This window comes from Sturnus vulgaris, chromosome 10, assembly GCF_052056855.1.
Source record: "Sturnus vulgaris isolate bStuVul1 chromosome 10, bStuVul1.hap1, whole genome shotgun sequence".
Classification (NCBI taxonomy): domain Eukaryota; kingdom Metazoa; phylum Chordata; class Aves; order Passeriformes; family Sturnidae; genus Sturnus; species Sturnus vulgaris.
In genome coordinates, this window is record NC_142252.1 from 23,616,979 (window position 1) to 23,644,932 (window position 27,954).

Sequence of the window (27,954 nt, forward strand, 5' to 3'; positions counted from 1 at the left end):
TGCCACTAAAATCACAGAATTAAGTGCTAATCTGTGGAACATCAGATTAAAAACGTGGAAAACTGCAGAAAAGAGGTGTTTTTATGGCTTTGGAATATTTTTTTATAATTACTAAGAAGAGCTGCTGGACTGATGAGAACCATGAGCATTTATTTTCTCCCACCAGTCTCAAAATGCTTCACTGCAGCCTGAAGAGGAGACAGTTTTACCAAACAAATCCCTGCTAATAAAAACACAAGTGAAATGGAACAAATATTTTATCTTTTTTTTTTTTTTTAAGCAGGGCTCCATAACGAGACAAAGCACATCCTCAGTCAATCCATTGTCATTCTACCACAGGGTGAAAAATAAGAAAAAAACAGCTCAAAATGAGGGATTTTAAAAATACTTCAATATTTTTAAGGTGGAAAGCACCTTGCATTAAGGTTTTCTGGTCAAATGGTTTCTGTGAGGCTTTTTAAACATTGCCACAAATCCTCTGAGCCATCACAACACCTCGAGGGAGTTCCAAAGTTTGTTCTTGGCTTCTTCCTCCTCTTCCCAGCAGCCCAAGGATGATCCCACAGCATCAGAGGCTCAGAAATTGGGGGTCTGAGTGGACCAATAAAATAAAATATTCATCTCTCAGCTTCTTTTGAAAGTTTCAGATTTATTTTTGTTGAAGAACAAGAGCTAGGAGGGGTTTTTTACACTGATCTAATATTCTTTTAGATAAATTTTTCTATAATTTATGGCCAAGACTAAAGCACTAATTAATACTGATTCAAGGATAAAAGAGAGATAAATTCCAATTGTTTCAGGTGATTTCAAGGAACCTACTGCTCATGTTTTCATCTGGCTGAGCTCTATAAATCAAACCCTGGCATTTTTACCAGAATCAGAGGTGATCAGAACTGATTCCTAGAGGGAGTTTGGACCATGCATGACTGCAGGAGCTGGGGAGGAGTTGTATTCCATGATTTGAATATTCTAATTACAACCTGTGCTGGGAAATGCCCTTCCCAATACTGCTCCTGTCGGTGCTTGGACAATGCACAAAGGATGTGTGACTTCTTCCAGCTAACCCATACATTGTAAATATAAAACATCACCAAAATAACATCACCAAAATAACAACTAAACCAAGGTGCTGCCCTTTGCTCCTCTCACACCCATGTGGATGCTGGTGAGAACCAGGGAAAACAACAGTCTGAGTTTTCCCAAGATATTCAAAGGAAAACGGAAAGGAAAAGATTAATAACAAAGTTTAGCAAAGTTAATAATGAAGTTTAAAAAATTAAAAAAAATAATAATAGTGAAGTTTAGCACCTGGCGGTGTGGACAGGAGGAGTGCGTGAGGAAAGTGATGTTTTAGTAAAAACACGTTGACAAAAAGTGTTGCCTTCCTTGAACCTTGATCTTATTCTCTGCAGTCTATAAAAACGTGCCTACTCCTGCAACCAATCGCTTCTCCTGCTTTCTGCATCAAACCCGTGTTGCTGTATTTTCTCCCCTCTCCCTTGCCCTACAGCGACCCACCCAGAGGGCAAAGCCATTCCCCAGGGTTACCCTCACACCCTCAACTCAGAGAACGACCTCAAAGCCATCGGGGTAGAGCAGGAACCCCGTGAAGACGCTGTCGTCCTCGGCGCCGGCGTAGAGCCCGTTCCAGTCCTTCCCAACCTCCAGCCACACTTGGTCGCCCGCCCTCAGCTTGAGGATGGTGAGGAAGGAGGCCTGGTCGATGTCCTGGCCGTAGAGGGTGTCCCTGGCCTTGGCCACCCTCCTGCTGCTGGCCACGAGGCTGAGGCGCGCCGGGCGGCCGCGCACGGTGACGTGGTACGAGAAGACGTAGGCGCCGGGCACGCTGCAGTTGAATTTGCCCGTGGCGGGGTCGTAATCGCGGCGCTCGTTGTACCAAACTCTGTCAAACCTGATGGGCACGTTGGGAGGAGGGAAGGGCCTGGACAGCCCCGCGCTGAAGGCCGAGCGTGGCGCTTTGGGGATGTCCCCACAGCCGCCCTTGGCCCCGCGCGTTCCCTTCCTGCCCGGGGCGCCTCGGCCGCCCTTGGGGCCCGGCTCGCCCTTGGGCCCGCTGGGCCCCGCCGTGCCCAGGTCCCCTTTGTCACCTTTCTGGCCCTGCTCGCCCTTCTCTCCCTGCTTGCCCGTCGCCCCCCGGCCGCCCTCGGTGCCCGTGTCCCCTTTGCTGCCCTTTTCCCCCTTGGTGCCCCCTTCCCCTCTGTCTCCCTTGGCCCCTCTGCCCCCCGGCTCCCCACAGTATCCCTTGTCCCCCGTGTCCCCCTTTTCTCCCTTGTCCCCCTGTTCTCCGCCCATTCCTGGCTCTCCAGGATCCCCCCTGTCCCCTTTGTCTCCCTTGGTGCCATTGTCACAGGTGTCCCCTTTAGCTCCTTTTTGTCCCTTCAGGCCAGGGAAGCCGTAGTTGCCCTTATTGCCTTTGGCTCCAGCTTCACCTGGGGGGGGAAAAGAGGATTAAAAACAACAAAAGGGGATTGCTCTGGAGACGGAAGGATCATCCACAGGGGTTGGTCCTTCCATGCTGTTGTAAAACCCAGAGCAGAGGGCAAGGCCGGAGCAATCCTGGATTTTCCAGACCTACCTTGCAGCCCAGGTTTCCCAGGATAACCGGGGCTTCCACTCGCTCCTCGCTCCCCTTGATCCCCTTTTCCTCCTAGGACATTAATGAATGAATTAATGAATTAATTGGGGTGCTGGTGTGTGCAGCACAGCAAACATCACTGCTGGGACCATCTTTGTGTGTGTCCCTCATTTCATTAATAAAACAGAGTTTGGGGTTTGAGGGAACAGCTCGGGAGCCTCAGCTGGACCCCAGAGCCCCGAGCTGCAGCTCACTCCAGGATTCCTGCCCCTGCTGCTGTTTAATGGAAGATGGAGAAGGTGACACCTCTGCATTCCTCATTCCAGGGCGGCCAGAAACCTTTTCCAGGAATAAATCAATGCCTGAGGGGCTGCAGTGCCCCAGCAGCACCACACTCCTCTGCTGGGAGCCCGGGGGATCCTCCACAGCCTGTCAGGATAAAGCTGCTCCAAGCCCCAGACGAAGGGCAGGATTTCCTTTCAGGATAATGATTGCTCAGCAGCTTCACTGAAGTTCTTTTCCCTGAGATATTGGAATTGAAATGCAGATTTCACACCTGCACGCAGCTTCCATGGTGGCTTTCTCCTGCTTCTGTCTTAATCCAAAACAAACTGAGCCCAGATTTTCAATTCCTGCTCAGAACAAGAATTTTCAAGTGAGATTTTTATGAGCAGCTGCTGCTATTCCACCTGAACAAACACTGCCACCACCTGAGTTCCTGTCCCTGCACTGATGCCAGCTAAACCTCTCCAAGGCTCAATCCATAGCAGCAATCTGCTTTTGCTTTGAAAAATATGGTTTTTTAATAATTTTGTGGTATTTTATGAAGACAACAGTATTTTCCAGTAGCTTGGTTTACCTCTTTCTCCTTTAGAGCCTTTTGGACCTTGAGGGCCAGGAGTTCCTGGCAGCCCAGCATCTCCCTTCTCCCCCTTGGGACCTGTAAAATCAACAAAATCATCTCAGTAACTCCAAGGTTTAACTTCTAAATAACATTTTCATCAATACCTGAGCCATGTGGCATTGAGGAGTGTGTATGAGGTGATTCCATCACCTTGGGAAGAGCTGCTTGCTTGATTTGACATCATCAAATCTCACAGCTTTGCATTTCACTCTGGGCCGCAGTTAAAGACTTTTAAAAACCAGCTTTGAGCTGCCTCAGTGCCACAGGGGCTCAGAGGTTCATAAACCATCAGAAATTAATCTGTCTTTAATATCTGAGCACATCCAAGGAGCTGCCACAGCTTTGGAATGGTCCCTTTCCTTAAGGAGAATTAATTCTGCAAAAGTAGAAGGGGAGCCTGCAGAAAGGAGAGATTGAAATCCTTCCCCTTTTCCATCCCCTTGGGAATCCAGAGATTCCCAGTGCCTGTCTGGGAGCAGATTGTGGCACCTTCCATCACCACAAGGCCTTTTCATCAAGAGATGAGAGATCAAACTCCCTCTACACCACAATTTCCATGAGCCAGCTGTTCCCAGGCCATGAGGAGTGAAAATCCCTGGAGTGCATTGGATTAAAGGACAATTATTTCATGATTTTCCCACCTTTCCTCAGATGAATAGTTCCCGTTCCCAATATTAGTGCTATTAAAGTGAATTTTTGCAGATAATGCACTATTCATTAGAGCAGAATTAGGTGTGGATATGTATTTTAGCAGTAGAAAGAAGACATGAAGTGTACTTTATTAAAGATTTAGATCCTTTATAGAGAGCTGCTTCTTGTGCTTTATTCATTTCTTTATTTTTTAAATTGAACCCTTTTTTTTTTTTTTTTTTTTTTAATTTCCTCTTTTGCAATGGGGGAAAAAATGAAAAAATAAAGAAACATTCAGTAAAGATGCTTGAAGGAGGTTTGGGGGATCATAAAGCCATGGTTGAAGTGAATATGGAATTAAAGCTGTGAATCCAAGGGGATCAGGGCAGGGCAGAGAACTGAGGATTCTCCTGCCAGCAGGGATTTGGGACAGTCCCACACCAGTGTGGCCCCAAGGAATCCCCACTCACACTGGTGGTTTGTAACTTCCAGGCTGTGGCTGACACGGCCTTTTCTGCTCTGGATTGACACAAATCACGGTCACATCCCACATTCCATAGAATTGTAGAGTCACAGAATGTCCTGAGCTGCAAGGGACCCCCAAGGATCCTCCAGTCCAAGCCCTGTCCCTGCACAGACACCCCAACAATCCCACCCTGGGCATCCCTGGGAGCAATGTCCAAACTCTCCTGGATCTCCAGCAGGTTTGGGGCTGAGACCATTCCCTGAGGAGCCTGGGCAGTGCCTCTGGGGGAAGAACCTTCCCCTAAAATCCAAACACCCAACCCCAACCTCCCCTGGCACAGCTCCAGCCGTTCCCTGTCCCAGGGAGCTGCCGCAGGGAAGAGCTGCCCATTGCTGGGATTTTCCCCCGCGACCTGCACGGATCGTGCCAAATGATTTCCTGCAGGAAGAGCAGCTGGGTGTGGTGTTTGCAGCCCAGCAGAGAGGGGCTCAGCACACCTGGGGGTCCCTGTGGCCCTGGCCAGCCCCGGGGTCCCACCGCGGGCGGGCAGCAGTCGCAGCAGTTGAAGAAGAGCTCGGCCGAGTCCAGCGTGGAATTCTCCAAGGGCAAGAGCGTGGGGAACCCGGCTCCTGGGAACGGGGATTTCCCTGGGACAGCCTGGGGAGGAGCTGCTGCCTGGGAAGGTTTGGGTTTGGTGTAGAGCACAGCTGGGGTCACCTTCAGGGCAGCGTGTGCGGGGACAACGGCGAGCGCCAGCAGCAGCGGGAGGGGCCCCGGGCAGCTCCACATGGCAGCAGCTGTGGGGAAACACGGACACACCAAAATCCCTGCTCTGCACCCTCTGGCCATGCCCCAAACGACACCACCAGGAGGGGAGCGTGGCTCTGCTTTCCCAGACAAGTGGTGGCTGCCCCATCCTGGGGAAGGATCAAGGTCAGGTTGGGTTGAAGGGACCTTAAATCCCATCCCATTACATTCCTGGATCTTAAATCCCATCCCACTCCGTCCCTGGACCTTAAATCCCATCCCACTCCATCCCTGGACTTTAAATCCCATCCCACTCCATCCCTGGACCTTAAATCCCATCCCACTCCATCCCTGGACTTTAAATCCCATCCCACTCCATCCCTGGATCTTAAATCCCATCCCATTCCATCTCTGGATCTTAAATACCTTCCCATTCTATCCCTGGACTTTAAATCCCAAACCACTTCATCCCTAGACCTTAAATCCCATCCCACTCCATCCCTGGACATTAAATCCATTCCCATTCCATCCCTGGGACCCCTCCCACCATCCCAGGCTGCTCCAATCCCAATGTCCAGCCTGTCCTTGGGCACTGCCAGGGATCCAGGGGCAGCCACAGCAAATCTGGGAATTCCATCCCAGCCTCTCCCCCCCCTCCCAGGCAGGAATTCCTTCCCAAAATCCCATCCAACCCTGCCCTTCCTCATGTCCAGGCCATTCCCATTATCCTATCACTCCATATCCAGTTCTCTTGTGACCCCCCTTTAGGTCCTGGAAGGATATGGACAGAATTCCATAATGATTTCAGAGTCCAGCACAACTACACACAATAAAAAGCTTTTCTCTACAAGAATAAATGGAAACAAAATAAAACACTGAGTTTTCCAAACTCAGCTACTTTAGAATCAAATATCACATATACCAAAATTTTTATCTTGATTTTTTTTTTCCTTTCTTTCTGCATGATTTTCTGGATTTTTTTTTTTTTTTTTAGTGCAAACTTTCACATCTGCTCTTTTTATTTTTAAAGTGTTGATTCAGCTGGCCCAGGAAGAAAGGACAAAGGCAGAAGGGTGAGGTTTTCCTATAGGCCAGGTGATGCCTCTCAGGTGACTCACCAAAAAAAAAAAAAAAAAATCACAAAAAGCACCTTTGTTCCTTTTTTTAAAGCAGGGTCCCCACCTGTAAAAGCAAATGGAACAGAGCCCCTTTTCTTGCTGAAGCTGAAACCCAACCTTCCTCAGGAGCCAGAGCATTCCCAGAGCTCCAGGAGAGACCCCCCCATCCCTGTCATCCAAAAGGCAAAAGGAGATCCAGCTCCAAACCAGGCATTTGGGGCCTGGATCAGAACATTTCCATCTCTAACTGTTCTGGTTTAGAGGAAAGAGGGGAAATCTGTTTTATTTTATTTTTATTTTCTCTCCATTTTCACTCAAAATTAAATTATTTAATAGAAAATGGATTCCCCACATAAAACCCCCAGTGGTTGCCCATGGGGACCATTCAATCCATAAGGATAAATTATCCATAAATTATCCCTTCTCCATGAGTGTGTTTAATTAGAATGGGATTCCATGCTCAGGTTTGGGGTTTTTTTGTCCAAGGCTGAGATTTTTTTTTTTTTTTTCCCCTGCCAGCCTTACCATGAAGAGTTTTCCTGGGAAGTTGCTGTGGAGGGAGATGCTCAGCACCAGGGAGCAGCCAGAGCCTGAAGCTGCAGACATAAAGAAAAAGGAGAAAAAAGGGGGGAAAAAAAGGGGAAAAAAATTAGAAAAAAAAAGGAGAAAAAAAAAGGAGAAAAAAACGGAGAAAAAAAAAAAAAAAAAAAGAGGAATAAAAGGAGAAAAAAGGATCATCTCCTGCCTGGAAAGAGGAAAAAAACCCCAAATTCTCCTTTTGAACAATATTCTCACACAGGAGCATCCTGTAACAGCTGGAGATAAGTAAATAAACTCATTTTTTACACACAACCCCCCCCCCCAGAGATTTTAGGGATTTAATTAACTTTATGAGGAAATTCTAATTCAGTTTTCAAATCCAAACCTTTCCTAAGTTTTCCTGTCACACATCACAAGCCCCAAACCCAGGCACTCTCCAGTTCTGCAGCCAGACTGATGGATTGCTGTCAAACACTGGAAAAACATAATTAATAACCAAATTATCCCTCCCCAGCCTGAAAAAATTAAATCCTCAGAGCAAGGAATCGCTAAAGAGATTTTCATTTTAATGGGCAAGGCTGTTCCTACATTAATTATTCTTAAAAAATTATTTTAGGATTTTTTTTACATGCCAGGGGGTTGGAACAAGATGGGCTTTAAGGTCTCTTCCAACCCAAACCAGTCTGTGATTCTAAATAAATGTACCTAAATAAAATTGAAATTTTGGACTTTTTCATTGCATTAATTCACCACCACTGAATACAAAATCATCCATTGGAATCCTCCAACTAAAATTATAATTCACAGTGGATAAAAAAATAAGAATTAAACTTTGCTGCAGTGTCATAGAATTCCTAAAATTCATCTACATTTAATTTGATCTAAAAATCTACTAATTATGAACATATTTCCCATAATAAGATGGTAATAATACATTTGCACCCTAAAATTCCAGTTATTCCAGTTCACAACAGGAATTTAACCCCAATCCATCAGTTTTAAATATCAGGAAGATGACTGCACTTTATCTTGTTTAATTATTTCTAGCTCTTAGATGTGTGAGGAAAGAAAAACCCTAATCCTCATGCAGTTATACATTGATTATACATTTGGAGACAAATCTTTTTTTTTTTATTAATTTATTTTATTATATTTATTTTATATAAATTCTATGACTCTCTCCTACCTTACAAACGCTCCTGCTCCCAGGAGGACGCCCCCTCCTTGGCACCTGGAAAAAGGAAATCTTATTTTGGGAGAGAATCGGTTTTATTTTATCCCAGCTGCTGCCCTGGCCAATGAGAGCCTGCAGGGGAGACCAGGGGGGGTGGCAAAGTCACCTGCAAGGACAAGGTGACACTGAAATCCCAGGAAATCAAACCCTTCCCTCAAATCCTGGGATTTTAAATCCCCTGGAAGGAGCAAGGTGACACTGAAATCCCAGGAAATCAAACCCTTCCCTCAAATCCTGGGATTTTAAATCCCCTGCAAGGATTGAGGTGACACTGAAATCCCAGGAAATCAAACCCTCCCCTCAAATCCTGGGATTTTAAATCCCCTGCAAGGATTGAGGTGACACTGAAATCCCAGGAAATCAAATCCTTCCCTCAAATCCTGGGATTTTAAATTCCCTGGAAGGAGTGAGGTGACACTGAAATCCCAGAAAACAAAAACCTGGGATTGGAAAAATCCCCTGCAAGGATTGAGGTGACACTGAAATCCCAGAAAACCAAACCCTCCCCTCAAATCCCGGGATTTTAAATCCCCTGGAAGAAGCGAGGTGACACTGAAATCCCAGAAAATCAAATCCTTCCCTCAAATCCTGGGATTTTAAATCCCCTGGAAGGAGCAAGGTGACACTGAAATCCCAGAAATTCAAACCCTGGGATTGGAAAATCCTCTGCAAGGAGTGAGGTGACACTAAAATCCCAAGAAGTTAAATCCTTCCCTCAAATCCTGGGATCTGAAGTCCCCTGGAAGGAGCAAGGTGACACTGAAATCCCAGAAAATCAAATCCTTCCCTTAAATCCTGGGATTTTAAATCCCCTGGAAAGAACAAGGTGTCCCTGAAATCCCAGAAAACCCAACCCTGGGATGCTGCTTGGGAGTTGTGGCTCTCCCCCAGAGCAGTTTTTGGGGATTTAGGGATGCTCCTGTCTCAACTCACCGGGTACCAGATTCACAGGGAATTTATCTGGACAGTGAGGACCCAAAGGAGAAGGAATTTTGTCCATTTATTTCTGCAAGGTCCAGGTTTCTGTATTTAAAATTCAGATTTGGCCTCCCCGAGCTGGGAGTGTGGAATGAGAAAAATTTGAAAAAGCTCTATGGGATCATGAGAGCAAAAATGAAATTCCCTTTATTAAGAGCAAATTTATGGTAATTCACTTTTTTTCCCCAAATGATCAAATTGTGAATTAAATACTTGAGAGAAGCAAAACAAAAGCGAAAATAATCTTTGGGTTTTGCTTCATAATTGTTCTGTTTTCAGCTTAAATTGAGGGCTAGAGGGGATTCATTTGGAATGAGAACTTTAAATATTGCGTGGGGTAAAAAATATTTCATTTACACAGAAAAAGAGCAATGGTTCATGTCGGATTTTAAATACTTGGCCAGAGAAAATACATTCATAGGGATTTCCATTGGATTCAGAGAGATAAAATAATCTCCCTGTAAATTCAGTCTCATTACATTTGGTGTTACTAAAATTCAGATACTGGGGGAAGATGAGATGGGGAAAACCTGCACCAGTCTGTGCCAGTGGATCCCACAACCCCTGTACCAAATATTGGTCCAAATCCCCAAAATTGGGATTTATTTCCCTTTAAATTTACTGGCTAGGAGATCCAAAAGCTTCTATTTCCCAAAAATAATTGATTAGGGAATTATTTAAGAATTTCCTGGTGCCTATTCCAGTCTCTGGAATCCTGAAATGCAGATTTAACCACCAGAAACACGCAGTTATTTATGGGAGACATCAGAATTACAGCTCAGGAATTATTCTGGGCTCAACTCCCACACTGGGGCTGGGGTTTAAAACTTTTTTGGGATGTAAAACATATTCCCTCAGGTGTTATCCCAAACCTTGCTCCAGGATTTCCTTTGTCCCGAGGTCTGGGCTAAGAAAAGCATCCTTTGTCTCCTCTGGGAACTCGAGAAAGGCAAAAGGGAAAAGGGATAAAATTCCCTGGCTCCCCTTCTGCACCGGGGTCTCCCTTTGTGAGGCAGCCCCAGGATGTCATGGACACCTTTTTTTTTTTTCCTTTTTTTCATTTTTTTCCTTTTTTTTCCTTCTTTTCCTTATTTGTTTGGGAAACAAAACCACCCTCAAGAGCCTTGGCTTTGGTTTTTTTTTGTTGTTTTCTTGCCCTCTTTGTGCCCAGTGCCAGATTTCAGAGAAAAATGAGTGGCTGAGGAGGGGCTGGAATTCCAGGCTGGAGGTGACAGTGGCTCCTTCCTTGGGGCAGGGCTGTCATTCCCTCCCCCAGCCCCAGTAAAACCTCTGGAATCCTCCTTTAATCCCGGCAAATCCCTCCAGCAGCCAACTCCCCACATTTTTAACAGCGTTTTATCAGCATTTTAGGAGACAAAGGGCTCCGAGATTTAATTCAGGAGAGGATCCTGTGGCACAGAGTTCAATTCGCAGGTGATTTCACCTCGGCAGGTGTTGCAACACTCCTTGTAAATAATAAGGAAATAAGGAAATAAAGGAAATTAAGGAAATAAGGAAATAATAAGGAAATGGAAAGCTTTGCTTTCCTTTCACCCAAATTCTTCTCGGCTCTGGCAAATCCGGGCTGTGTAATCAAAGCCAGGGTTCCAGCACAGTTCAAAGTGATGCAGCACCTTCAAATCACAGCTGGAAGCAAAAATCTGGGAATAAAACAGCCTCTGTGTGCTGGACTCGAAGAATTTGGGGAGTTTGTGGTATTTAGGGAATTAAAAAGCAAAGGAGAATGAGAATTTTATTTTTTTTTTTTCTGATCTACAAACTCGCTGCAAGGGCTCTGGATGTGCACTAAAAAAAGATTCCCACTGATTTCTTTGGAAGAGATGCCTAAAACTCTCCAGCTCCTCTGCAACTCACCCAGAAGCAGCAGCAGAGGCAGCAAAATATCTCCAAAAAATAAACAGGGGGATGAATAATAGCAATAAATCGTAATTAATTGTAAAATGAATGGTATTTTTTTAGATCTCCTGACTCCAATCACAGAATATCCTGAGCTGGAACAAATCATTAAAGTCCAACTGCTGGCTCTGCACAGGACATCCCACCAGGAATGCCACCAGGAATGCCACCAGGAATGCCACCAGGATTAGGGCAGGAGCAGAGTGACTTCATTTCCATCCTTTAGTTTTTATTTCCATCGTATATTTTTCATTTCCTTATTTTTCATTTCCATCTCTCATTTTCCATTTCCTATTTTTCATTTCCATCCCTTGTTTTTCATTTCCATCTCTCATTTTCCATTTCCTATTTTTCATTTCCATCCCTTGTTTTTCATTTCCATCTCTTGTTTTTCATTTCCTTATTTTTCATTTCCATCCCGTATTTTTCATTTCCATCACATATTTTTCATTTCCATCTCGTATTTTTCATTTCTTTATTTTTCATTTCCATCTCTTGTTTTTCATTTCCTTATTTTTCATTTCCATCTCTCGTTTTCCATTTCTTATTTTTATTTCCATCTCATATTTTTCATTTCCGTATTTTTCATTTCCATCTCTTATTTTTCATTTCCATCTCTTGTTTTTCATTTCCATCTCTTGTTTTCCCCTTGGAAAGGGAGAAGGAGCAAAAGGTGCTGAGGTGGGAAGGATTCCTCGGGTTCCTCGGAGGGGACAGAGCCTCCAGCTGCGGTGCCAGCTGTGCCAGATGTCACCTCCTGCTGGAATGGGGGGCAGCAAAAGGGGGTTCGGGGGAGGAGCAGGGATGGAGAAGGAAAACACGGGAGGTTTTAGGAAACACGGAAAATGCTGCTCCAGGTGAGGCTCAGCACAAGAGGGAGCTCCAGGAGCTCCCAACAGCTCTGCCAGGGATGGGTTTGTAGCTGAAGCACAAAAATCAGGGAATATCCTGGATTTTTCCAGGGAATATCCTGATTTTTCCAGGGAATATCCCGGTTGGAATCCCCACAGGATCCACCCAGGACAGGCACAATGCTCTAAACCAAACATTTTCCCGGGATAAATTCCCAAAATAGAGTTTTTTGAACATAAAAATCAAGGTTCTGAGAGACCTGCACTGCTCAAACCTGTTTGCATTGGGAGCAGTAACCTATACAGGGGGGAACAAACAAAAAAAAAAAAAAAAATCCATGTATGGGAAGAATTCCTCATTTTAAGGAAATTTCCCTGGTTGGTCTCAAAGTTCACCCTTCTCCAGGTGAAAATCTTCTCCAGCAAGAGTGGGATCTGTTCAATGGGTGATTCCTCCCAGAACACCCCAAACTCTGGGATTCCTTCTCCAGAGGGAAACTCAAACCTCCCAAAACAGCTGGATTTGCCTCTGGAACACTCCGGGAGCAACCCAGGCATTCCCAGCTGTGGGATGGGGATTCCCACCTGATATCCCAGTGAGGGTGGGAGCATGGCCACGTTGGGATCTCCAGGTCAGGAACAAATCCCAGTTATCCCAGTTATCCCAGTTATCCCAGTTATCCCAGTTAGTTATCCCAGTTATCCCAGTTATCCCAGGAGATCACACACTTTGCTGATCCAGAGTCCAGCCTGGCTGGAGCAATTTAAGATTGGTCAAGGGACAGAGCAGGAAGCAGAGATGTGAAAATGTGACTCAGCCAGGACTGGAGATCCTGCCCAGCCCTTGTTCTCCAAGCTGATTATTCCTTTATCTTCTAATTACTTGTTCCTGATCCCAGAATTCCACCCAGCCCCTCCTGCAGCCGAACATTAATTAATATTGATATTGATATTGATATTGAGAACGAGGCTGCTGATAAATAATCCTAAATCACCCAATGCCACACATGAACAGATCCCCATAAAACAGAATTTCTCAGAAGGAACCACGGAACTTATCTGGCACAAAATTCCAGAGGAAATCACGGCAGGAGGGAGGATCAGACCCGGCCACTGCTGCCACCACTGAGCCTCTCCTGCCTCACTGCAGAGCCACCGATCCCCAGAACAGGAGCTGTGGTGGCCCCTGGAGCACACGGTGACAAACAGAGGGTTGTCACCCCCACCCCGCAGTGCTGGTGGCTTTGTCCTTCATTAGATAAAAGGGTTGTTCTCTAATTTGTCAGGTCGGCTTTAACTGCGGTTTTGTCAGGGGAGGGTGACAGGATCACCACACACCAAATTACTCTGCAACACAATTAGCAGCACAACAATCTCAGGCTCAGCCAGAGCATCACCTCTGCCCAGAATATTCTGCAAACTCTGCCAAAATCCATGCTGACCCTGGAAGTTTCCTTGCCATTAATCAAGACAGACTCACCAGCCAGACAAGATCTGAAAAAAGCACATCCAGATCTCCCACTGCTGGAAAATGAAAAGAGTTCAGGCTGTTGCTTGGTTGGGTTTGCAGGAACATCCTCAATCTGCTCAGATCAGATTTTAGGGAGAAATTCCTTCCTGTCAAGGTGGGGAAGGTGCCCAGAGCAGCTGTGGCTGCCCCTGGATCCCTGGCAGTGCCCAAGGCCAGGCTGGACATTGGGATTTGGAGTTCCCTGGGACAGTGGGAGCTGTCCCTGCCATGGCAGGAGTGGGGCTGGGTGATTTTAAAGCCCCTTCCAACCCAAATTCTGGGATTCTATGAAATTGGATTTTCTGGAAAACCCTCCAGTGCTTCAGGCTGGGAAGAGCCTGTTGTAAAATATTCCCTCAGGGTTGTGACAGAGCCCAAAGGCTCAGGAAATATTCCCAGGTTCTAGAAATGCCACATTGGCCTTTCTGGCAGGGCAGGGATTTTATTCCTGTCTCCAGGGGCTGAGCTGGATGTTTCCTGCAGGAGCCAAAACCGAGCTGGAATCCCCAGCAATAATTAACACAAATCCCCAGGGGCCAAACCAGGAAAGGAGCAGATCATCCAGAGCAGCAGCCCCCGGGCAGACAAGGAAACAAACTCCCATATTTTTATCTGCTTTATACAGGTAATTTGGTCTGATTTTTTACCATGACAAGCACGGGGCTTTCAGGGAAGGCTGAGGTTCAAGCAGGTCTGGAGCAGGAGGATGGTAACCCTGAGGAAATTGGCAATTTAATGCAGTTGTGTTCCTCATCTTTTATTTTCTAGGCCTGATTTTAAGGCATTGGGAGGTTTTGGGGCTCCTTTGCTCAGTGCAGAAGGATCATAAAAAGTTCATAAATAAATTTATTTACCCACATGAAGTCTCTCCTTTTCAAACTCTGCCGTAATAGAAAAGTTAATTCAAAAGTTTTTGTTTGTTTGTTTGTTTGGGGGTTTTTTTGGTTCATTTTTTGTTCCTGTTTCATTAATTTGATTTTCATTCCCTGCAAGGGACAAGCCAGAGGCTTCTCCTGAGTCAGGGAAGGAAGCAGAGCCTTTCCTCCCTCTCCAGCAGGCACTGATAAATCAAACCTCAGCCTCCTTTCCATTAAACCCTGTCCTACTTCTCAGAAAAGAGCTTTTAATCCTCAATTCAATCAGTTCTGACTCCAGAGGTTCTTCCCTCTGGAAACACCAGCGGGGCCTGGCAGCCCTGCCTTGTCTCAAGGCAAACAAAACTGGATTATCAGCAAATCTGAAATTCGTTGTCAGGCAAATCCTTCTCCAATTGATCAGCCAGAGCGTGTCAAAGGCAAATTTATACAACACTGAACCTTCCTCCACAACAACTGCTGATCTCACCTGGGGGTCAAGGGTTTGGAGCCCCTGGAGAGGCTGAGAGAGATGGGAAAGGGGCTGGAAAATTCCTGGGGGAGCTGGGAAAAGGGCTGGAAAATTCCTGAGGGAGATGGGAAGAACCTCAGCCTAAGGAAAAGGGGGATTGGGGATTTAATTTTTTTATTCCCCCAAAATGTCAAAAATTCCCCCAGAAATTCACCTAAAAATTTCCCCAAAATTCACCTCAAAATTCACCCAAATTAAACAATTCACCTCAAAAATATCCCCAAATTATCCCCAAAACTGGCCAAAATTCACCTCAAAGTTTACCCAAATCCACCTCAAAATTCACGTCAAAGTTCAGTCATATTCACCTCGAAATGATCCCAAAGTCACCCCTAAACCAGCCAAAATTCACCTCAGGTGAATTTGGGTGAATGTTGAATTTTAAGGTGAATTTTGGTCGGTTTTGGGGAATAATTTTGGGGACTTTGTGGCTCTGCCAGGGGGGGACAGCCAGGGTGGGTCAGGCTCTGCTCCCAGGTCGTGCCAGGGGAGGTTCAGTTTGGATTTTGAGAACAATTTCTCCCTGAAATATCCCTGGCACAGCTGGGATGGAGTCCCCATCCCTGGAGGGATCTAAAAGCTTTGGGGATGTGACATTTGGGGTTTAGTGGTGGCTTTGGGAACACTTGGACCCAATGATCTTGGAGATCTTTTCCAACCTAAATGATTCCAAGTTTCAGGGATTCTGTGCCCATCAGAAGCCAGGCAGTTCATCAGGGTGCATTTAATGAGATTGTTGGATTGTTCTGGTTTTTTTGTAAACTCCTCTTTGGAAATAATAATACCTGGAAATAATACCTGGAAATAATACCTGGAAATAATTCCTGGAAATACCTCCCTGGAAATAATACCCAAAATTAAACTGCTGTGTGGAACAAGCTCCCTGAAAACCCAAAATTCTTTTGCCAGGGTTTTTAGGGGATTGGCTGATCACCGACAAAACCACTCTGGCCATTTCAGCCTCTGCCCATCCCGGGATTTCGTGCCCAGACCCAACACCGAGCTCCGGGACAGGCGGGGCTCCGCTCCCAGCTAGGAATGGATCTGATTTTAAACAAAACCTTTGCACGGGAATATTTTCATATCAAAGGCTAAACAAGCATCAGTTCCACAGTCAACATCCATAAAAACAGCAGCGGAGGAGAGAGGCACGGTCGGGTTGGGTTGGAAAGCGTCACATCCTGATGGCCCCTCTGTCACCTGCGCGCCTCTGTTTGTGCAAGCGCCTTTTAAAGGGGAAAGAGCAATTTGAAAGCTCTTAAAAATGGGTTCGAACAGGAAAAGAGAAGCTTTAAGCGCAGCTGCTACACCTGGCTCTCGAAAGGGTTTGCGTTCCTTTGTGGTCGGAAGGCAGCGACGCTTTGTTCAGTGGGGGAGATTGTGCCTGGAATCTGCTGCTCCAGGGGGAAAAGCATTTCTGACACGTTTATTCTCACTTAAACTGCAAAGTTCTGTTCCAAAGAAGATGTTTGGTAGCGAGCAGGACACTAAATTAAGCTTTTTTATCTCTGCGACAGAATAAACCTGAGGCTCGTGATTGGCAGGGTCACGTTGTGTTCCACAAGGTTTCGGGATTTTCAGATTGTCCATCCCTATCCTTTCTGGAAACCCCTCACCTGACACCTGGGGGGACCGGATCAATGTGAAATCATCCCAAATTCCAAACACCAAATGCCAAATGCCAAATCCCAAATGCCAAATGCTAAATCCCAAATCCCAAATCTCCTCTCCTGCAGCTCCAGCTCCTTCCCACTCATTCCCTTGGGGCCGGGATGCTCGCAGGCACCTGCCGGCACCCTTGGCAGGATAAGGACGCTGCAGGGGTGTCTGTGGCGATGGAGGGGTGCTGTGTGAAGGGTGTCTGTGGCGATGGAGGGGTGCTGTGTGAAGGGTGTCTGTGGCGATGGAGGGGTGCTGTGTGAAGGGTGTCTGTCGCGATAGCGGGGTGCGATAAGAAGTGCGGGACAGCTCTGGCGCATCCCGCATGACGCCAGCGCAGGGAAAAGCCGGGGAAACACGGAGCTCCAGGGAAACACGGAGCTCCAGGGAAACAGCCGGCGTCCCGGAGGTGCCAGCCAGCTCCATCCCACGGGTTTCCCCGAGCCCGGCTCGGCCGCTCCTCCTCCTCCCCCGCTCCCGGCGCCGCAAACCCGAGCGCAGCGGCTGCGGCAGCGGCGGCGGGCGGGGCGGAGAGACCGGCCGGGAGCGCGGCCACGGGAGCGAGCGGGAGCGAGGTGAGGAACGGGGAGGAGGAGGAGGAGGAGGAGGGAGGGGGAAAGGTGAGGATTTAAGCGCGGGCAGCGCCGGGCTGGGGAGCTGCGGTGCGCGGAGCGGAGGTGAGGGAGGCGCGGGGCCGCGGGGCGCTGCATCCCGGTGTTCCCGTATCCCGTATCCCGGTGTTCCCGCATCCCGGTGTGTTGCAGCCCGGTATTCCCGCATCCCGGTGTGCTGCAGCCCGGTGTTCCTCCATCCCGGTGTTCCCGCATCCCGGTGCTTATTCCCTGCTCAGCTCAGCTCGCCCAAGGACATCGCGGCGGAGACGCGTCCCGGAGCATCTCCCAGCCAGGGACCGGTGACCTTGGCGAGCGCGGCCGCTGCCACGGCGAGTCCCCGGTGGCTCGGTAAGGAGCGGGGGAAGGCCCGGGAGCGGGGCTGGCAGCCGCAGAACCGGCGGGGGTTGCTGTGCTGTGCCTTCCTCACCGGAGCTGCTGCGGTTCCAGCCGCACCTGCAGCCTCCAGCCAGGGCTCTCGCGGTTCAAGGTGTTGGAATGAGATGAGCTTTGAGGTCCCTTCCAAGCCAGACCGTGACTTGTTGCTGGAGCTCTGCAGTCGGGGATTTCCAGGTGGCAGGAAGATGGGTTTGCCTTAGGGATTCCCCAAAAACCAGCCCAAGAGCCCGGAGTGAAAAGGTGAAGATAGGTGGGGGGTGATGGAGAAGGGAAGGTGGCTGTGCTGGGAATGCTCGTCGCTGGCACAGTTTTTCCTCTTCGGTTTTCTTGGAGCTGCTGGTGGCTGCCTTCAGTGGGAAGCAGGTGCAAGTCCTGCCTTCCCTGTTGGATAAACCTTGGATAATATGGAGGAGAATCCCTGCAATAAATGCTTGGGCTCTGCTTAGTCAGCACAAGGAATTTTGAGGGGGTTTAATGTAGATTTTAATGCTTTAGGAATTGAGATGCTGGGTTTTCTTTCATGAATATGGTACAAATGATATGGTACAAATGTGTCTTGAGAGCAATTCCATGAGTGCCTGGAGTGATTTCTGGTGCAGGTTTAGTGCAGAGAAGCAGGGAAGCTGGAGCATGGAGTTAATTCCAACATTCCAGCTGGAATGGGAGATGCTGAAACGCTGCCTGGGGAGCAGCTTGGGCCCAGGGCACTGCTTGTGCCACCCCTCTGTGCCCAAAAAAACCACCCAGCACGGGTGGTGCAGAGCACAGCACCAGGACACCGAGCTCCAGCTGGCTGAGAGGCAGCCGGGGCTCTGCTCTGGGTGCTGCCAAGCCACATTTTATGGAGCTTTTCATTCGTTTTATGGGTATCAACAGCTCTGTGTGTCCAGACTTGTTTGCTCACAGCGAGGAAGGGAACTGCAAAGGAAGCTGTTCCCTCTGCATAGATGGGGTTAAAGCTGTGAAAAAAGTGCATCTCCCTTTTTTATTTCTTATCTGCTGCAAGAATCTCACTCCATTTTTGCTTTTCCCCTCTTGGAGCAGTGACAGGAGTGGTGCAACTCTGCTTCCTTTGATGGGATCTCAAGGAAGATGCACTTGCACAAGAGTTTGGTCCCATTTTCCACTAATACCTGTAATAGCTGTGACAATATTCACCTCCTCACATTGCACACAGCCCAAGCTGCTACTTTCAGCTGCCTCAGAAATGACTCAGAGCAAAGCAAACAAATCAGAATAAAATAAGGGCTACAACTGAAAGTACATCTTATTTTAGAGCCCCAGACATCTCAGTTATTTTACTGATAGATTGATGTGTTTACACGACCTCCTGAACTTGAAAGCCTTTGAAGGACGTAGATGATGTCCCAAAATCTCACAAGGAACTGAGGTTTGCCACCAGGAGCAAATGCAAAACCCCTCTGAGATACTCCTGGAACAGTTCCTTGAAAACTTTCATTTTTAAGTATTTGCAATTTAAATCTGGTGCTGGCCGGTCTCTAGCCCCAAATTTGAGGGTTTGCTTGGCAATAGTTCTGTTCAAAACCATGATCCTAAATTATACTTTATATCCCTTTCCCTGGGATTCAATTTGCCATTTCCCCATCTTCTGTGGCAGAGCTGCTCCCTGTTCTGCTCCAAGGTACAAATCCTGGCACAAGGGAAGCACCCAGAGCCCAAACCATGCTGGAAAGGAAGGGACCTGTACCTAAACTGCAAGGAGCAGCTGCTTATGTAAGGAAACAACTGAGGAAACTTCAGGGGAGGGAAGAACAGGAAAATTGTTGAAAAATTAATTTGGCCTTGGGAGAAAATGGGACAGAGCTGCTCCAGGAACGTTGCTGTTACAGAGAAGCTGCATCTTCTCCTCTCCCTGTGCCTAAGGATGGGATTGGGCACTGATAAATCAGCCAGGCTGCAAAGTTGGGGGCAGCTGAGTTATTTAGAGCCGTGGCTTTGCTGGGAGCAGCCTCCAGCTGTCAGGGGACAGCGAAGGCATGAAATCAATGCCACCTTCAGCTGCTCTGCTGGTTCTGAATGGTGAGAAGCCTCTCTCCAAAGGAGATCCCCGTGGGTGCTGCAGATCAAGCTCTGCTTTCCTGAGGGTCAAAAATTGGTGGCTTTCGTTTGAAAGGACTTTTCCACGTTGTTATAAACTCCATCTGTGTACTTAACTCAGCTGAAGGAGAAAATTCAGCAAGCCCCTGGCTGCTGTGCCATGAAGCTGGTGAGGAATTCTCCTGCTGCAGAATCCATGTGCTCCTGGCAGAGATGGAGCTGAATTCCAGCCCAAACCCCACTCTGGGAGGCCAGAATTGCTGCAGGAGGAGCACACACGCAGGTCAGGGTTCAGGTGGAGACGAGGAAGTTTGGGTCAGACTTTGTGCAGGTGTGGCACTGCCACTCGAGGAAGGGTTTGGAGGTCCCAGAGGTAAAAGGAAGTTTTCCTGGACAGGGAAAGGTGCTGAGCCTTGTGTGCACTATGTAACACTTGAAAGAACCAAAATAACACCTGCATGCTCCCACTGGGGCCAGCAGGAAGGAAGTTGGGATTAAAGATTAGAAAGATGCTGGAATTCATTGTCCTGAGCGAGGTAAAACACAAACAGGGCTGAAAACACCTTCGCTCTTTCTGCCTTTCCCCTTCCACTCCTGGAAGATTTTTATTTTTTTTTTCCCAGCTCACCCACATGCAGAATGGCTGAGTCATGTGCAGCACGAAGATTTCCCCAGCTCAGACCCTCATCCTGGTGCAGCACAGGACATATGGAAGGGATTTATTTACATTTCCTGCAGCTCTGTAATGGATGGCCAAGGGTGTTGAGGGAGAGAAACCAGGATTTCTTCACCCTCCAGAATTCCAGGGCTGGTTATTTATTAAAATCTGCAAGTCAAGGTGGTTTTTGAGGTGTATCCTTGTCTTTCAGCCTTACCCCTTCCATTCCTGGAAGATTTTTTTTTTTTTTTTTTACAGCAAACCCCTCAGGTTCTGCTGTGCACTCCAGAATTCCAAGGGTGGTTATTTATTAAAATCTGCAAGTCAAGGTGGGTTTTTTTGAGTTGCATTCTTGTCTGCAGTGGGAGTTGTGCTGGGATTCTTGCTGCTCCTCTCATTCCCATTCTGTCTGGAATTTTCTCCCTGGGAGAACAAGCTGGAGGTGAAATTTAAAGATCCATGTGGGAATGCTGCAGGAACCTGAGGGCTCTGCTGGCCAGGAGGGGAAGGCAACTCCAGGCTGAGCTGCTTCTCCATGAGGGATCAGAGCCGTGGGGATACAACAGAGGAAAGGAGTTCCCAGGAAATTCTGGGATGTGGCATTCCTGGAGCAGGCTGAGGTGCTAATCCTAGGAAATTCTGGGATTTGGATTCCTTGGAGCAGGCTGAGGTGGTCCCAGGAAATTCTGGGATTTGGATTCCCTAGAGCAGGCTGAGGTGCTAATCCTAGGAAATTCTGGGATTTGGATTCTTTGGAGCAGGCTGAGGTGCTAATCCTAGGAAATTCTGGGATTTGGATTCTTTGGAGCAGGCTGGGGTGTTCCCAAGAAATTCTGGGATTTGGATTCCTTGGAATCAGCTGCTTTATCTCAATTTCTGTCCAACTGCTGATCACTTCATTCCTCATGCATTTGGTGCTCACTGAATAAAACGTGAAAGGAAATGCCTGATGGGCTGGGAATGGGAATGGGAATGGGAATGGGAATCCCTTCCTGGTTCTGTTTGCACTTGGAGGTGTCAGTCTGCATAAAATCACTGGGCTCATCCCAGAATTATATCAGCATTTAGAGGGACAGGCCTGGATAAATCAGGATATTCAGAATAAACCCACTGAGCACAGTGAAGCTACAAATAAGAACAGTTCCACACCAGTAACCTGCAGACAGAATTTCTGTGTCAATCCCAAGGAGTTGATTCCCCATTCAGCTTCTAATATCAAAATTATTTACAGATCAGAGGGCTTTAAATCCATCCTGGCACTTTGCCTGGTTGCACCTGCCTTCGTGTGGGTGCTCAGGACAGGAACCCCCTCAGGAACTCGTGGAAGGAATTTATTTAAGCTCCAGCACGAGAGGATTCCCTCAGGATGCTGCAAACCCCAGCCACGCTTGCTGCTGGGCTATCCCAGCAATTTCTCAGCAAATGGTCATTTTTAGCCAATTAAATATTTGTATTTTGGGGATGGATTGATTGTTTGCTGCTTTTCCTTCTCATCTCACCCCTATTTTACATTTAAAGCAGCAGAGATCACCTGTTGAATGATCATGAGCCCATTTCCAGCTCCAGGCTTTGTTTTTCCCCACTCCACATGAACTTTTCCTCAATCTATGTTGGAAACCCTTTTTCCCTGTGTGTATCATTTGACCAACCCCTCCTGCTGAGGGCATAAAGTGTTTTTGAAGCATTCTTTGGAAACCAGTCTCTCCCAGTTCCCTTGCAAGAATGTTTCTCTCCACAGGAATTTCCCAGCAGGAGTTGTCCGGCCACGGGTCAGAGTTGCAGATTGAAAAATGTGACCAAAATTCCCCAAATCCCAGCTGCTGAAAGCAGAAATTACATATTAAAGGACTTAACACTGGCATCTTCTAACTCCCAGCTGGCTCTGACTCTGCCAAAGAAGGTCATTAATAAAGAAATTCGGGAGATTAGGAATGCTCCAATTAGAAATGAAACCTTGATATTTGGATGATGATTTATCTTTTCAGCTGCTCGAATCAGAGACATGTGTCAACAAGCAAGAAAATCAGGCAGCCACTTAAAACACTAAAAGCTGCTTTACAGGTTTCTCTTCTTGCTTTTTTTTTTTTTTTCCTCTTGGAGGTGCAATTGCTGAAAATAATCTGAATATTGCTTAACAGAAGCTGAATTCTCTTCATTTCACTCATAGCTGGCTGTAACAGTCCCATGGCCTCTAAACAGGAAGGCATTTCCCCAACACCACTGAATGTTTAAATCCAAATTTGTAGACAAATGAATATTGAGTTAAAATTGCATAAGAACAAATCATCTCCTGCTCTGGAATAGTGGGAACTGATGAGTGAATAACTCAGGGCCCTTTCAAGTGGGAGTGCCAGCTGTAGAGAATAAAACACACTCATGGAAGTGAAGCCTCTCTAGGATGAATCTTGTTTAAAATACAGATTTTTAGCCTCCAGAGTTTGCCTGGTAATCTGCTATTCCCTTTGATTGTTGCTGCAATTCATTGGGGTGGGTAAAGCTGCCACAGAGCCAGGGAGGTGTGAGGTTTTTGGGGTTTTTGGGCTACTCCTTATTCCTCCTAATGGGCCCAAAGGGATGCAAATTGTCCCTTCCCCAGGGGATCTGTGTGCCACGGGGGAGCCTTGTCTCTCATTGCCTCAGCAGCTGCTTTAAAATGGATTTTTCTCCCTTCTCCTCCTGTTTTTTCCTTTATAAATTATGCAGCTGGAGTCGTGTTATCCCTGCACAGCTCCCTGCTAGCAGAGGCTGGATGAAATGCAGGGGAAGTGTGTCGGTGGTGAGGGCACAGCCTGTAATTTGCTTTTGCCTTTTACTTACCCCAACCTCCATCATTTATTAGGAGACCACAGAGCACGAAGGCAGCTCGTGTTCCTCCTGGAATTCCACAATGTCTGAGTGCCTGGGGATGGAATTACTGCCCTGGGAGAACCAAAGGAAGCCAGGCTGTGCTGGAGCTGCAGGGAAATGCAAATCCCAGGCTGGAAAAAGGGTGCCAAGGGCTTTGGATAAATCCAAAGGGCTGCTCATCACTTTAACTGCCTCATCCTTTATTCATGTGGCCCTCCAAGTGATGATGGTGAGGCTGCAGCCTGGAATATCAGTCAAATCAGCCTTGGGGATGTTTTTCCTGCCTTTGGCTGTCCTTAACCAGCTCTGGGTGGGCTCTGGGCACCTCTGGGCACTCAGAGCCTCAAACAGCCCCAGCAGGGCTCCAGCCTTGCAGCTTCTCTGGGCAGGGGTTGGGATTAGCAGGGATTTACCCATGGAAGGGATGAGTTTAACCAGCACAGCCCTAACCCCAGTGGAAATCCCATAATCCTGGAGAAGGAGAATGTAAGAGAAGGTTCTCCTTCTCCCTTCTCCCTTCTCCCTTCTCCCTTCTCCCTTTCCCATTTTCCCTTTTCCCTTTTCCCTTCTCCATTTTCCCTACTTCCTTCTCCCTTCCCCTCCTCCCCCCTGTACAGGAAAGGGCTTCACCCCTCAGTGGAGAACGCTGCTCTTTTTGCACAAAGTCTCAACAGAGACACTTTTGGCTCCCAGGGAGTCCCACTTTGCCAGCTGGGCCACTTTTTTTATTGAAGGTTTTTCAATATTTCCAAGGCTTTAAGCCTCTCTCCCTGGAGTTCTGCCTTCAAATAAATGATCTGAAAGGAATCAGCTTCCATTCATGCCGGGCCAGAGAGCACTGGTGCCTTTCTGAAAAGAAAAGTTGGTCACAGAGACAGCCACGGCTCAATTTCAAATGTTGGTCTGTCCCCCAGAAGCATTTCTTGCTCTAGGAAATATGAGAAGATGGAAGTGAAGGAAACTCTTTGGGAGAATTAGCAGGGAAATTTCCCCTTTGGTAAATCCCACATCCCCCTAAAACAGAACAGGAAATCACTGAATATTGGAATATTTTTGACCTGTATCATTATTTTAAGCCCAGGCTGCAAATTTCCCAGTGCTCCTTTAGGATTTGTTGCTTTGAGGGACAGCAAAGTTCTGTGGCCCCAAACTCACAGTGAACACCAGACTGGGATGTGTCCAAACATCTTTGTTCTGACATTTCAGGCAGCACAAATGTAGGAAGAAAATGGGACATTGGGAGGATTTCCAGCAGGGAAATCTGCTGAATTCCCTATGGACTGATCTGCTTGGAATGGCCTCAAACCCCAAAATATCAGAATCCCTCTGTAAAGCCTTGTACACTTCCTTATCATTCTATTTTCTCTAAATAGCTGCTTTTAGCCTGCATTTAAAGATTGCTTCAAATGCCAAAAAGCACATTTCACAATGAACAGTGGAAGCAAACCCTATTTCCTATTTAATTCTTGCTCAGTCATTCTCTTTTCCAAGTGGAGCTGGGAACAATGAATGCATAAAGGTATTACCCAGGAGGAAAATCTTTCCTAGGCTTGTAATTTCCATTAAATACTCTTTTAATCTGTAATGTTTTTCATTTCTTTGGAATGAGCTGCAAAAAAAATCCTGCTGCAGTCTGAGATTACTTTTTCTCCCTTTCTCTTTCATAACTTGGCTTTTCTTTATTCCCAACAATTGCAGAGAGATAAAAATGATTATCAAAAGTAAGCAGAGGAGTTTTTACAGAGCAGTTGTTTCAATATCATCTTTATTGCAGGGCATACGTGGAATTTATGGAACACTTGTGGAATTTATGGAACACTTGTGGAATTTATGGAACATTTCTGGAATTTATAGAACATATATGGAATTTATGGAATATTTAGGGAAGCTGGCCCAAAGCCTTTCTTTGTAAATGCCTATTTCCCTGATTTCCATTGAGAATGAGTAGGAGAACACTCCTGGAATGTGGGAATTGCTAGAATCACAGGAAGGTTTGGGTTGGAAGGGAGTTTATTCACCCAGTGCCACACCTGCCATGGCAGGGACACCTTCCACTATCCCAGCTTGCCCCAGCCTGGCCTTGGGCACTGGCAGGGATGGGGCAGCCACAGCTTTTCTGGGAAGTGGGAATGCCCAGCTGGTACAGCTCCAATAACAGAGCAGCAGCTGCACAACTCGAGTTTCCTTTGGTCCAGGGCAGCTGGCAGCCCTGAAACCTTGGAAAAGGAGTTTGTGAAGCGGTTCCATGGGACACTAACCCCGCTCTCCCATCATTCCAGGTGCTCTCCGACCCCCCTGGAGCTGAAGATGGACGTGAAGAGGGTGAAGGACTACCTGTACTGGCTCTACTACCAGTACCAGCTGGTGACATGCAGCTATGTGCTGGAGCCCTGGGAGCAGTCCATGTTCCACACCATCACTGTCACCGTGCTGGCCATGGTGGTGTACACAGCCTACGTCTTCGTGCCCATCCACGTCCGCCTGGCCTTGGAATTCTTCTCGCAGATTTTCGGGTCCCAGCCTGAGAGCACGGTGCTGAACTGAGCTGGTGGCAGCAGGGCCCAGCAGCTCTGTGAAATCACCTCTGTGATTTTGGCTCTTAGGAAATCCCTGCTTGCTTCACCTGGAGAGCAGAGCGAGGCACCGAGCACGGCCCCTCGTCCATAAACGCTCTGGGAATGGGACACAGCAGCTGCAGTGACACAGGATCCCAGCACTTCCAGCAGCCTCATCCAACCATCTCCACTCAGACACTCTTCTGGTGGCTCATCACACTCAAAGTTTTACCAGCACGGCCCAGCAGCCAGGTTAGAGGAGATAAAAAATGAGGATATGCAGCAGGAGTGGAGCGCTCGTGTCTGGCTGGTGATTGACTTCCAGGCTTCCAGAGAAAGCAACACGAGGATGAACTTAAATCCAGCTTTTTTCACGTCTAAGTTCCTGCATCTGAGTTCACGTGGTCTAAAATATTTCCTTTTTGAAAAGAATTCTCCACCTCATCTTGCAGTTTAGTGAGGATGACAGGAAGAAGCAGCCCTGCTCTGTCTCAGTGCTCTCTTGCCTTCTCGGATGAAAATCAAATCTCTTCTTGCTGCTCCCACTCACCAAGGCAGCAAAGTGCAAATCAACACCAGGGGAAGAGGATCCAGAGTGGAAATCAAATTTTAATACCTGCAGGGAAAGCTTAAAGAGATCTCCTTTACAAAGAAGAAATTTGATTTATTTCCATTGCCTGTGGGGAGGTTTTGGAACAATGGGAGGTTTGTTTGGTTTTCACTCTACACAAATCAAACGTGGATGCCAAATCATAAATTACAGCTGCACACTGCACGTCTCCACCAGCTGATGCTCCTGTTAGTAGAAGTGAGAGGTGCAAAATGTAAATAGCTTTCAAATGATGTTTGCACAGCTCTAGATTAAAATAAAAAACGAAAAAACAACCTCTTAACTTCTTTCTCGAGCTGCAGTGGGCTCCTGCATGCTTCAAAGCACAAGTTTGTTTGGAAACGAAGACATGTGGTGAAGGTTGCCCAGATCTGAACATGTGTATGCAGTTTTTTCAGCCCAAAAAAAATAAAATTTTATTCTTCAGAAACGACCTCTGGCTGCGTGACTCAGCTCTTCTGTGTCTTCCACTCATTCATAAATATTCTGGATGTGTGTGGGCCAGGCTGGCACTGTGGCAGATGGATTTTGTGGTGAATTTTTTGGGGCAAAGGTTGAGAATCCTTTAAATGGATCCGGGGTGAACTCCAGCCCAAGACCTCTCCTGTTTTTGGAAGGGAAAAAAAAAAAAAAACAAACCAACTCTGATCTGCTTCAAATTAAGGCTTTAAGAAATACCTGAGTGTGCTGAGGCTCAGCTGAGAGGTCTGGGCTCCAACAGGAGCTGCCCTGACAGTTTCTCACAGTTGGTGACCTGCAAATCCGAGGTGCCAAGCTGTAATCACACTTTGAGTAATAACACAGCACTGGAGGAGATGAAAAATGGCAAAACCTGTGCCAAGTCCTCTTAAAAGTGTCTGTAAAATAGACCAAAAGTTATAATCCCAACGTTGGAGGTGAAAAGCAGAATATTTACTTAGCAAGTTGGTATAAATTCTATCTCCAAGTGGGTTTAAATTTTATCTCCAAAGATTCTGCTCATCTAGATAAAAGTCATCTAGATAAAATGATGGTGTGAGTGCCAGGACACCTCCTCATCAGTCCTGTTCCCATTAATTTTCAATTCCTTAAAAAGTGGATTTCTTCCCCACGACATCAAACTCAACTTTCAGAGCACAAGGAAAAGTTTTTTACAGGAATGCAAAGCTTGGAGCTCCCGTGCCCAGGAGCACACACCCCACGGAATATTGCTCTTTAAACATTTCATTTGGCAAACAGAACGTGGACAGGGCTCTGTTCAGGATTCCCATTCCCTCCCATGGTGGGATCCATGCAAAGCACTTTTCTTCCTTATTGTGCCCGTTCCCTTTGTTTGGCTTTGGCAGGTGCAGGAAGTGGCAGGGAAACATCAGCAGGTGCTTTTTGGGAGGGTCCCTGCAGTTGAAAACTGAGTAAAAACTCATTTTTTGTGTGAATTCTTCAGCCTGTTAAGTAAATTTGAAAGGATTTAGGCAAGAGGTTTGTACTAGGAAGGAAAGAAACGGCTGAAAACAATCTCTGCTAAAAACCTTTTGAGATTTCCCCAGCCCTTCTCACTTCTCCTTGCATCCAGCAAAGCTGGAATAACTCTCCCTACTTAATATTCCAAATCACTGGGTTCCAGCAGGAGACTTCAGAGGATTTTTGGCACTCAGCAGGGAACAGAAGCATTTTTTTTTTCCCCAGCTGAAAGAGAGAGGA

At 46.9% G+C, this 27,954-nt stretch overlaps 2 protein-coding genes across 5 annotated transcripts; one reads left to right on the forward strand and one right to left on the reverse strand.

Moving 5' to 3' along the window:
- Positions 1-1,563: 1,563 nt before the first annotated feature.
- OTOL1 (otolin 1) lies at positions 1,564-16,863 on the reverse strand. The gene is made up of 6 exons (XM_088170389.1): positions 16,631-16,863; positions 6,987-7,057; positions 5,094-5,393; positions 3,456-3,536; positions 2,597-2,668; positions 1,564-2,450 (listed from the first exon to the last, which is right to left on the reverse strand). The coding sequence occupies exons 1-6, from the start codon at positions 16,861-16,863 to the stop codon at positions 1,564-1,566; spliced, it is 1,644 nt and encodes a 547-aa protein (XP_088026515.1).
- On the forward strand, positions 16,847-26,707 carry SPTSSB (serine palmitoyltransferase small subunit B). Of its 4 annotated transcripts, none has more exons than XM_014884560.2 (2): positions 16,847-17,111; positions 25,389-26,707. In XM_014884560.2, exon 2 carries the CDS (start codon positions 25,417-25,419, stop codon positions 25,651-25,653), a length of 237 nt encoding a protein of 78 aa, XP_014740046.1. In that variant the 5' UTR covers positions 16,847-17,111; positions 25,389-25,416; the 3' UTR covers positions 25,654-26,707. The 4 variants fall into 4 exon arrangements, with proteins under 4 accessions (XP_014740046.1, XP_014740048.1, XP_014740047.1 ...); XM_014884562.2 differs by lacking the exon at positions 16,847-17,111 and adding an exon at positions 17,158-17,498; XM_014884561.2 differs by lacking the exon at positions 16,847-17,111 and adding an exon at positions 17,190-17,213.
- The last annotated feature ends 1,247 nt before the right edge of the window (positions 26,708-27,954 follow it).

Coding starts and splice junctions, on each gene's coding strand:
- OTOL1 (XM_088170389.1), bottom strand. CDS start 16,863: ATGCGGGATGCGCCAGAGCTGTCCCGCACTTCTTATCGCACCCCGCTA. Junction 2,669..3,455: donor AGGCTCTAAAGGAGAAAGAG/GTAAACCAAGCT, acceptor TTAATGTCCTAG/GAGGAAAAGGGGATCAAGGG. Junction 2,451..2,596: donor TGGGAAACCTGGGCTGCAAG/GTAGGTCTGGAA, acceptor TTCCCCCCCCAG/GTGAAGCTGGAGCCAAAGGC.
- SPTSSB (XM_088171081.1), top strand. CDS start 24,818: ATGATTATCAAAAGTAAGCAGAGGAGTTTTTACAGAGCAGTTGTTTCA. Junction 25,018..25,388: donor CTGGCCCAAAGCCTTTCTTT/GTAAATGCCTAT, acceptor CCATCATTCCAG/GTGCTCTCCGACCCCCCTGG.